At 38.0% G+C, this 9,380-nt stretch overlaps 1 protein-coding gene across 1 annotated transcript in view; it reads left to right on the top strand.

The window, feature by feature from the left end:
- Positions 1 to 438: 438 nt before the first annotated feature.
- Positions 439 to 9,380, top strand: part of LOC104163959 (centrosomal protein KIAA1731-like) — a gene marked incomplete at its 5' end in the record, with an annotated part of 32,663 nt that continues 23,721 nt past the window's right edge. The window contains 6 exons of the mRNA XM_009703123.1: positions 439 to 552; positions 1,945 to 2,085; positions 3,219 to 3,402; positions 5,216 to 5,407; positions 6,362 to 6,586; positions 7,861 to 7,967. Of these exons, the coding sequence (XP_009701425.1) occupies positions 439 to 552; positions 1,945 to 2,085; positions 3,219 to 3,402; positions 5,216 to 5,407; positions 6,362 to 6,586; positions 7,861 to 7,967 (963 nt within the window). The remainder of the gene's footprint in view (positions 553 to 1,944; positions 2,086 to 3,218; positions 3,403 to 5,215; positions 5,408 to 6,361; positions 6,587 to 7,860; positions 7,968 to 9,380) is intronic.

Below are 9,380 nucleotides of genomic sequence, written 5' to 3'. Positions count from 1 at the left end.
GTAAAGAAAGTCTGTACTTGAGAAGTGTTATTTTGCTGTGAGATATAATTATATTGTAGATCTGTGACTGCCCTGTTTTGAGGTGAGTGTGACAGCTGTTTAAGTGGGATTTGTATTAGTACATTAAACTCAGATGGTTTTAAATTAAGGTAATGCTTTTGAAACATGAAGACAGGGCTCTCTGAATGTCAGTTTGTGTGGAGGAGTTTGCCTTAGGCTGTTAGACACTCCCAGTTGTTAAACCCTCTAGATCTGCCTTGTGCTGATGTGGTTTATTAATTATTAAATGTATGTAAAGTTTTAAATAACAATATTTTCAGGAGAGAACTTGGGGGAGTGGCTTTCTTTTAATAGTAATTTAAATGTGTGTACTCCATGTTCTGTTTAGTCGCTAGAGATGCTGTTATGATACAACTGTACTTGTACTTTTCTTCCTAGAATTTTGAAGTGAAAAAGACTCCTGCAGTGAAGCCCTATGGTGCTGACAACTTTTCTGTTACACGTTACCATATTTCCGAAGCTTATGTGGACAGAGAAGTGGATGGAAAGCAGGTGATTAACTCCAAGTGTTTGTGATATATGCTTCCGTGTATCTTTCTTTATATTGGATACAGTGTCTGGATATCAGTAATTCGGTTTTCTAAAACTTGTTTTAAAATATGAACTTGTATAAAGCAGCCATTACACAACTTACTAATCAGAATCTTAGATGGGGAAACTTGTAAGGCCTGTTATGTGCTCAGTCACTGGCAGGATCACACCTGCCTGTCCCACGTGAACAGACCTTTGTAGAAGGTGAGTTCACAAGACTGACATAACGGTAGGGCACCCAAATCTTCTGCTTTGTGGCTTATGCTAAATTAATAGTTGCAGTTGCCCTGCTTTTTTCCCTTCCCCTCTTTTTAGCTATGTATTCTAAGTCTTTACCTCGTATTTGTGTTCATCTGTTCATGCAGTCAACGGGCTCAGCTTGCCAAAATGGCAGAAGTCTAATTTGGGAAAAAGAACAATGAATAGATTTCTACTAAATGGGAAAGTTTACTCAGGTTTACAGTATGCTCAGACAAAGGCCGAAGAAAGTCAGAGGAAGAGGACGACCTGGAAAAGTGAGAGATGGAGCAAGAGCTTAGCTTTTAGAGGCGATTTTTTTTTTTTTTTTTTCAGGTTAAGGTAATGCTGTTGAAAAGTGAACCAAACAACAGTTTGGTTTATTGGTGATGTGAGACAACAATCTAAGTTCCTGTTCTGGGTCAGCCTCTTTTAGACTAGCAAAAAGCACTCAATAAATTTGTTTTTGTGAATATCTTCTTCAGTGCATTCATGAAGTTTTAGGTTTTCTTAACATTGGAAGGACTAGCCCTAAACAATAAGAGGAGATACCGTAGTTTGCTCAGCTTTGTCATGGAAAATTCCAAAATGTTAATCTTTGTAGCCTTGCTTATGTTTGGTTTTGGTTTTTTCTTAAGTATTTTTTAATTTTCATGTGTTAGTAAGATTTTTCTTTAAAAATTGCAGGTTGTTTCTGGTTTCCTAAATGAGAATGAAAATGCTCCTGGATTTATCTTTTTTTTTTTTCCTCCCATGTTTAAAACGAAACCATGAGGATAGAAGTAGTCAATCTGTAATATCGACTGTATTGTAGGAAAAATAACCACTCTAACAAATAAATCATAAAAATGATTGTCCCTAGTATAGCTTGAAACTAGAACACTTTGACACCTAGACTTACGGAATATGTAAATACGCATTGTTTTTTTTAAAGTTAAAATCTAGTTTGGTCCTGCTTTCAACCAAGAATTATAAACCTTTAAGGGTGTTCATATGGCATTGTATGTGGGTTTTTTTAAAGTGTTTTTGCTGCAGAGTTGTTCTTTTGTTTATTGTTATTTATGCTTTAAACTACCACAAAGAACTTTATGGACTAAACTATTGATTGACTGCTAGCCAGATGCTCGGTTAGCTGCAGAAGAGGAAAGGAAACGTTTGGAGGAATTACACAGGAAGGCAGAGACGGAGAAAAGAGAGCAGCTTCAAAAGGCACATCTCAGAGGAAGTCATGCCTTGAAGAAGGTCCATTTGGCTCAGGTAGGCAAAGTAGTTGTGCCTATTTTTAATGTCAAAATGACCAGTGTTAAGTATGTTGTAGATAGGTGATTAGTAAAGGAATTATAGTTCCAGGAAGAAAATCGATGGACTAAATAATTTTCAGAACGTGTTTTAAAAAAACATCAAACTCTTGTTTGCTTATATTGGGTACCTGGAAGGAGGGAGAATGAGAGAACATCCTTTAATTTCTGTTCTCTTAATGTTTGACCAGCTATTAACCAATTGATAATAATCAAACTAAACTTTTTTCAATAGGTGATGAGCTCTACTTTTCCACATCAGCTTTAGTTGGAGTTGATTATTCCGCGCTTCAGGGGAAAAACATAGTTTATTATTAAGAAGACAACACTTTGGTTTTGGTTTTTTTTGAAAACTTCTCAAAATTTTTACTTAAAGACTGAGGTTCTGTTAGTGTGTAGATACGGAAAAGCTGAAATTGTTTCTTTTAAGAAGTAAAAACTGAACTATTGAGAAATGTTTTTGTACCTAGAGGTATGGTCTAAATTTTTTTTTATTGTCTGTTACCTTCACAAGTATTTTTGGAGGCTAGAAATAGCAAAAGCTTCCTGTTTTTTATTTGAGATATAATTGGTCCTGAATGGGTAACCTAACTAAAATGAGGAACTGTGGAAATATTACTGATGCTCCTTAAGTTAACAGGAAAAAAAAAAAACAACAATCAAACTTCAAATAAAGCTTTTTTAAATAACTTTCATATATAATTGTAGTGCGCCAAAAGTGTTTACTTCACGCTTTAGAAAGTAGCAACTGCTGAAGTATGTACTGACAGAAGTAACTTGCCAAAGGAAGTACTCATTTATCTTATAGAACAGAAGATTTAATTCTGTTGAGGAAAGTTGGTCTACAGGTGTACAGTCTGATCCTTTATTTAACATTAGAACTTCTAAGTAGTATTGATGACTCTTTTCTGTCTAAAGGTCAGATACAGCCTTCTCCTGAGGAAGTACCTTCTCCCTAGAGTAAAATTAACTTTAAACATTAAGAATTAACCAAACTTCATGGTAACCAGGTGGAAGTATTTTATCAGTCCTGACATATGGCTGCCTGAGTGTGAACACTAAATGTTTGTTATCCCTCTGTTATACTTGAAGGACAGGGAAAGGCTACTGAAAGAACTTGAACAAATGCAGAATATGGATCGGATGCGCAGAAGACAGATTGTAGCACAGATGCCACCTCAACTTTTTGTGCCTGCATACAAACGCATGGAAATAAAAGAAGAATGGCAGAGAGAGTTGGAGTTTGCATTTGAAGATATGTACAGTGAAGACAGGAGTAAGTAATTTGTTGGAGGTTGCTGAATCTGGGAGCCCATAGAGGAGAGGCTACTGCAGCTGCCTGTTCCCAGGTCCAGCTGGTAGCAAGGCTGTGTGTGTATTCACAGTAGGCACACACACGAAGAGGCTTTCAGTACACATACACATAACTGACCACACAGGCCAGCTCAGAAGACACAGCATTTGCATTAAACACAAACAGCACAAATGGCCTCATCCTGTTCGCTGCTCTGGCTGGTCAGGATGAAGGCCTGTTAGTGAGATATACGTCTGTATTTACAGTATGGATCCTTCCAGCAGTTGGTCTTAGACACTCGATCTACCCAGTAGTTGTCCCCTGCATCCCAGGTCTCCACCCATCACACTATGGATACCCAAGTAACAGATCTTAGATGCCCAGTCTACCCAGTAATTCATCCTGGACCCTGTAGGCTTCCAGTTACCTCACATGTCCACACACACACTGGTATGCTCAAATGTGTGCTATGGATCACTCTGTGAGAGGCTTTAGACACTCACTCTGCCTAGCAGCTGGCCCTCCACCCTTAGTCTCCGCAGTTGCTGGCTCCTGGGCATGTGAACCCCCAGGCTTGCTGCTGTGCTCCACTTGTTGCTACCCAGGCCCAGCTGGGTATGTGAACATATACAGACATGCACATGCTATGGATCACTGCGGTAACTGACCTTAAATACTCAGGTTGCCCAGCAGCTGACCCTGACTCCTCTTGTCTCCAGTTGTCCCTGATGCATGTGCGTGCACTGACAGGTTTCGTAGCTGACCCCGAGACCCCACAGTCTCCCCTGTAGCTGGCTTGGATCTTCTGATTCCCTCTGCCAACAAATTTGCAGATCTCCTGGCCTCTCCAATATCTGGCCCAGTCTTACAGCTGCTTGATACCTAGCTGCTAAGCCTCTTACTGTTCTTGCTGGCTAGTCTGGCTTGTGATTTGCTAGCTGCTGCATGCTGATACTCATAATGTTCACTCATTCTGGTCGTTGCAGTTGGCAGTGCTCTAGACACTGCTGCCTCTGTGACTTTTGTCCCCATTCCAGTTCATGGCCCTTATATGTCTGTACACACACGTGCATACAAAATAGAGCATTCCTCACCCAGGAAAACAGCTAGAAATGGAATTTATTGAGAAAACAGGACAGACTGTCAGGAACAGTGCATGGCCAGATGGGTGTCCTGACTGGCCCCTTTTATCCCCTTGTATTTTTTCCTCCCACTTGTTCCTTCTCAGACTAACTTGATCCTTTCCTTTCCCTGCCTTTGGTTCCTCCCCTAAGTATCTATAAGTGTACAATCCCAAGATGATCTTCGCATGTGTCCCACATTCCTTGTAGGCAGTAACCCCTGCAGCCGGTAAGGTGATTGTGGAAGAACTCCGATTGACTAATCTTCTAGGATTTCACACTGGGACCATGCGCTCGGTCACTGTCTTGTGAGCAGCCAGGTCAGGGTGTGCCTTTTCCTTGATGAAGTTATTGGGAGCGTCCTGTGTGTAAATGTTCCTGTGTACTGCTTTTCGTGCAAAGATGAGCCTTTTATCACATGAACTTTTGTTTTGAAAGGCATAGCATATTCTAGTGGAAAACCCTGTAGAATTTCTGAATTAATATATAGCTAATGATCTAAACAATTTTGAATCTTCTGTTTTGGAAAAAAAAATAGTTGGGTTAAATTTCTTGTAAAACAAGCTATTAATATTTGAACTTCTTATGGATTTGTATGATGAGTGTAGTCTTGCAATGTTGTTTGCTTTTTATTCCAGTTGGTCGTTTTATGTGGTTTATGTTCTTTCAATTAGAAATGAAAGGAGACCTGATTTTGCACTTTGAGCCACAACCTTTGCCAGCCCCTTCTGATAGATCTCAGGATAATGATCTTGATATCTCTTTGGAGCAAGAATCTGCTTGTGACACTCAACCAGAATCTGCTTGTGACACTCAACAGGAATCGAGGCAGATGATAGAAGAGGAGGTCCACAATGAATCAGAAAGTAAAGCTTTTAAACTTTACATTTAACTTGAACTTTTTTGTTTTATAGTAGGAGAGGAGAGATTTAGTTTAATGTATGAACTAAATTAACTTTAGTATTAACTGAAATGTATTAAGTACTGAAATTCCTTTATGCCTGTGAAGTATTTCAGTATCAAGTGGTTTATGATGTTTATCATGGAAAATAATACTCTAATGATTATGAATTTAAAAAAGAAAATGTGACTTCTTTTTCTAATATACTTCAGTTCATTAGTATACTGAGAATAATTTTTAATTGTTTTAAGAACTACAGTGCTAGTAGCCATTATTCATATATAATTAGTGTAAATTATGGAATGATGCTGGTATGTGAACTTAAATATTTTTTCATTTCGTGTTTTGAAATATTTCAAAGTTAAAGCTTGACTTTGTATGAAAGTCTACTTACTGTATGTCCTTTATGTTCAGGTTTCATTGAGTTGCTCCATATTGTGAGTAGGCTGCAACAGCTGCACGTGTGTACTCTTTGCTTGTGGCATGTGCAGGATAATGTGGTGTGAACAAGAAGTGTGTTAGTGAGTGCGGCTGCTTGGCCAAGCATTTCTGCCTCATCCCTTTGCTGGTACAATCTGTTTTTCGGTCTGTGATGCATTGTGTTGCTAGTGCTAATACAAAGGAGAGGGCAGGAACATACAGGCAGGGGGAGGGATAGTACTGCTTATTTCTGCAACAGTACAGGCTAGTAGTCTGACAGAAACACTCCAACTAGCTTAGCCCTCCTTTTATATCATGCAGAGATAAATTACTGCTTCTGTCTTGCAAGTAAGAGAAAATATTGTTAAGCTTTTAAAACTTGGTAATGTACCTGAACTATCTGTCCAACTGTGTAAGCAATTAAAAAAAAGGTGGTTTTGGTTTTATGGTGTGAAGATATTCATTACCCAAAACTCTTAACAGCGTATGTTCTTTGTAGATCACAGAGAAGCAAAAACTCGCCAACCTCAGTCAAAACTTGCCTTAAAGAAGTTGCTGAACAAGATTAGAAGCCAAAAAGAAGTGTGGACGTCCAAAAGTGAGAAAGAGATTCAAAGTGAAACTGAGACTATTGAATCGGGCACAATTGCTAGTGAAGAGAGACCATTATGTGATTTAGAACCTAACTATGAGCAACAGAAAAATACAGTTTGTGAAGCCAAAGGTACGTAATACATACTTGCATCAAAACTTGTTGTATAGGAGCAAAAAGACTTGTAAGAGTAGGTTGTAACAAAACTGTTTAATAAATTCTTAGGGGTGGTGTTTTGTCATATTGCCAGAGAGCACAATCCTCCTATCTTTGCCCACAGCATGTTGTAGATTTGTTGAAACCACAAATAGGAGAGGTTTTTGCTCTTATGTCCAACTTGCCCATTAAGATCTTGTGGAGAAAAGGTGTCCAAAATACCTTTGTATCTTTTAAGTCTCACTCAAATTGCTGTCACACTTGATGTTGCCATACTTCAATAGGTATTTGCCTCCAAGGGTAGAATTCTCAGTGCAAAATTGGGCATTGAAGTTCTGTACCTGTTGAACTGGAAAAGCTGGATGCTTCAGAGATTTGCAGCTAAAAATGCACAACACAAGCATGAGCTGATGTGTCTGAAATTGGGAGGGAGGTGGGGGGTGTCCTGCTTCTAGGCACTGTTCTGAAAAGCCTCTTTGTAAAAGAGGTCCATTTTTGTTTGGTAGCCAAATCATTTTGGGGTTACTTCCCATTTGTATCTTTTGTGCTATTTTGGTTATGCTAGTGCTGAAGTTGGTGAATTTGCATGCAAAGTGGGATTTCTGAAGTATTACAGTGATCAAGTTGTGGTGGCTTTTTTGGGGGTTGGTGTTTTGGTTTGTTTTGTGTTTGTGTGGGTTTTTTTCTTTCATGGGGTGCTTGGTTTTTTGACAGAGATTAAGTTATTTAGTTCAGTTGTGTACATGGATGCACCAGCATAATGCCTGGGGATTGGAGAGTGCAGCATGAGTGAAAACATGCCTCTGGGGAAAATGTGCTGCTATTTGAAGCTGCTGGTAGAGGATGAAGACTTGCTTTTTGTGCAATAGCCAAATGTTAGATCATTTGCCCAGAGATAGCCAGACTGTCTTTGTTCCGAGAGGTTAATATGTGGCTTTTTGTTCCTCAGGATGATCTTGCTATTAGGTTACCCAAGTAATCTGGGTAGAAACAATCTTCGGTCCTGTTGGAACTGGACCATTACTGTATATCCAAGAAAGACACATGATAAAGGGCCATTAAAGGCTTAAATAATACAAAAAAAATGATTTTCCAGTTTATGGAGACAGGCAGAGTAGTGAGATGGAGATGGTAATCTTCTCAGGAGCTGCTTATGCATTTTGTTTAGAGAGCAAAGAGTAAAGCAAGATGTAAAGAAGATCCAAGGCTCTTTCTGACTGCAATTACGTTAAATAACATGTATATTTTAGACTCTGTGAAAATACTGGAAAATGCAGTTGCAGCTGAAAATTCAGTTCTAATCCATCCTCAAGAACAAGCAGCTAAAATTAGAATGGAAGAGGAGAGACAGAAGTGGGTAAGTGTGTGTGTACTTATTCCTATCTCAGTTATGGTGTAAAAAAAAAAGTGTTTTACAGAAGATTTTAAAGTGCTTCAGGTTATACAGCAACTATAGACCCTTTTAACATGCTTGTAACCCTTAAACTTTTACTGTAACATCTTCTATACTTATCCTCTGTGTGTTAACTTTTTTAAAGTGACTAAGCTCTAGCTGGAATTTAGAGTGGAAAAACCCAGTTTCTTAAAATCTAGCAAGTGCTAGAGGCAACGGATGCCGCCCTGTGATTAAATGAGAATCCCAATTGTAGATTAATACCTTTGCTTTAGGGAGGATGTAGTCAAAAATATGCAACTCTGAAAACTTTACTAACCCTGTGTACTAACATGGGAAGGTCTGTGGTATTGTATTTAGCATGACAGGAAAAGCTTACAAACCTTGAGTATTTTGGTGTGGGATTTTTTTTAATTACCTAGGAAGCAAATGGAGAACATCTTTTGTGCCTATGGGAATGCTATGTTTATTATATTTAGAAAATAGTAACTGTGTATATTATTTCATTATGTGTGTTGTGTATATGTTTCATTATATTTTCATTTTTGTTGTACGCTTAGAGACCTGCCAGCTATGATGTGGTGGTTTATCAATTAAAAAAAAAAAGTTGAAATTCAGGTCTTAGTGCAGCCTTAAATTGTAGAGTTAAAGTTCAGAAATTCAGGAGATGAAAATTTGACAAAATAGTATTGTTTTAGGAAAAAAAAAAGCAGATCCTCTGTGAAAGTGTGGTTACTTTCTTTAACATTCATTTTCTCCCACTCTGCACCTGCCCAGGTGTATATATTGCTATGTCCACATCAACTGTTCTCAGGTCTAGCTTTTTCTTGGGTTGTTCTTCCTGACATCCCTATTCAGACTGTCTCATTAAAGGCTGTTGTTCACTTCATCTTTACCAGTACTTTGAAATTTTTCTTCACTTTCAGTATATGTACTGTCGCTACACGTGGATCCAAGTGATTTGTACCTGATAGGTACTTGGAAAGAGAATAAAAATAAACAAACCACTTCGTAAATTTATGGAGTGCTCTTAAAGTAGTTATACATTAGCTATTTCAGAAGTTCTGTAAGGCTTGAATTAATATTTAAATGTGGTGAACTCTTGATGAAAAACTCTATAAAATGCAAAGTAGATTTCTGAATTCAATTTAAGAAAATACTTCTTTTGTAGTCTCTGGAAAATGATAATGTATCTTGAATGGTTAGACTCTGATTTTATCCATTCTGTTAATTTGTGAACAGATAATAGTGCAATAGTAAATGGATTTAGGGACTATTAGAAATACCTGGCCAGTAAACCAAAATTATTCTTGTAAACTTTGAAATTGTTTTTAAAGGCTTCTTACAATTCAGAAACACCTGTCACAAGCAATAGAC

The sequence above is a fragment of the Cariama cristata genome, unplaced genomic scaffold (assembly GCF_000690535.1).
Source record: "Cariama cristata isolate BGI_N322 unplaced genomic scaffold, ASM69053v1 scaffold27490, whole genome shotgun sequence".
Lineage (NCBI taxonomy): Eukaryota > Metazoa > Chordata > Aves > Cariamiformes > Cariamidae > Cariama > Cariama cristata.
Note: the sequence above shows the minus strand (reverse complement) of the source record. Positions and strands in the feature narration are given on the sequence as shown.